The 1,800-nt window shown below is 36.1% G+C and overlaps 1 protein-coding gene across 1 annotated transcript in view; it reads right to left on the bottom strand.

Annotated features, from left to right (window-relative positions):
• Positions 1 to 319: 319 nt before the first annotated feature.
• Positions 320 to 1,800, bottom strand: part of LOC122263127 (uncharacterized) — a 7,270-nt gene continuing 5,789 nt past the window's right edge. Inside the window, exons 6-7 of the mRNA XM_043031457.2 lie at positions 1,003 to 1,112; positions 320 to 633 (exon numbers count right to left, since the gene is read on the bottom strand). Of these exons, the coding sequence (XP_042887391.2) occupies positions 491 to 633; positions 1,003 to 1,112 (253 nt within the window). The 3' untranslated portion in view covers positions 320 to 490. The remainder of the gene's footprint in view (positions 634 to 1,002; positions 1,113 to 1,800) is intronic.

Genomic DNA, 1,800 nt, shown 5'->3' with positions numbered 1-1,800 from the left:
CATAACATAATTATAATATCAGTCATGAGCTGTGAAGTCACTTGGGAATCAGTGTTTATATATATATATATATACATATATATATATATATTTATTATTTATATATTTTATATATATGTATATATATTTATATATTTATATATATATATATATTGATTATATATATTTTATATAGATAAATTGATATATTGTATATGGACACACACACACACACACACACACACACACACACACACACACACACACACACACACACACACACACACACACACACACACACAGACACACACATACACACACACACACACACATATATATATATATTTATATGTGTGTGTGTGTGTGTGTGTGTGTGTGTGTGTATCATATATACCTGTGTATGTGTGGGTATATTGAGTTGTATAATTTACTTCCTTCATGCACAAAAAACATGCATCTTGTATCAGTTACAATCAGCGACAAATGTAGATGTCTAGAACTGTCGCTGAAATCACTGGATCCTGAAGGTGACGGGAAGTCTGAGGCGACGCCCCTCCGCCTCGAGCTGCTGCCGCTCGCGCTCCGAAGGGACGCTGCTGGAACGGACCTCCAGGAAGCCTCGCTCTGTGAAGGACACCTTGGCCGCCTTCAGGGCTGTGGGAAAGGAGTTATTACTTTTATTGCTGTTCATCTAATCATTAACATCGCCGTTATCATTATTACCAGTGTTGTTATTTTATTTTTGTTATCATTATTGTCATTATCATCATTACTGAAATAATAATGATAATTACCATTGTAATTGCTTCATCATTATCATTATTATCATTACTGAATCTAATTATGAGTACTAGAATCAATGGTACCATTTCATTAACGTCATTACTATAAATGTTTTCATAACACGGCAAATTTCGATGAACATAAACGATAAACCTTATCAGCTCTTTCCTTATCACAGTCACGGACAAGTTAGTACTCGAGCAGCGACCACGTGACGCCAGCAGCTCCTCGAGGCCTCACCTGGGAGAAGAGCGAGCGCCCCACGGGCCGTCAGGGAGCTGTGGAAGAGCTTGACCTTGACGTAGGGGCGCCGCGAGAGGCTGGCGAGGGCCCTCACCACCCACTCCGTGCTGGAGGGAAGGAAACTCTCCGTCAGCGTCTTCTGCATCGCCTCCAGCAATATGCTCACCTACAGTATCAACCTCAAGGAGGATGGGAATCAAGCTTAGGACCATCAGTGTTTGCTGTTGCTATTGCAGCCACTCTTACCACAGCGACAGCTGCCATTGCTACTGTTATCAGTAACTTCTGCTAATATATATTTATCATACGCATGAAGATAATAGTGATGAGGATAATCCTTGTATCATCATAATAATAATGATAATTATCATTATTATCCTTATAATTGTTATTATTATTATTATTATTATTATCATCATCATCATCATCATCATTATCATCCTATCATTACTATCCTTATTATCATCATATTAATATCCTCCTCATCATCATCACCATCAACATCATCATCACTATCATCATTATTGTCATTATTATTAATGTCATTATCATTAGTATTATCATTTTGATCATCGTTATTTTATAATCACCATTATCATTGTTATTGTCATTATTTTTACTCTTACTATTACCATCACTATTGTTGTTATTATAATTATCCTTGTATTATCATAATCATCACTGAAATCATTATTATAATAATGATACTATCACTACTCCAACTACTACTACAACTACTAATGATAACAAAGATAATAACAATGATGATGATCATCATCGTGATACCAGTAACAA

Source organism: Penaeus japonicus, unplaced genomic scaffold, assembly GCF_977035675.1.
Source record: "Penaeus japonicus unplaced genomic scaffold, GWHDUDI00000001_assembly GWHDUDI00000027, whole genome shotgun sequence".
NCBI classification, from domain to species: Eukaryota; Metazoa; Arthropoda; class Malacostraca; order Decapoda; family Penaeidae; genus Penaeus; species Penaeus japonicus.
Note: the sequence above shows the minus strand (reverse complement) of the source record. Positions and strands in the feature narration are given on the sequence as shown.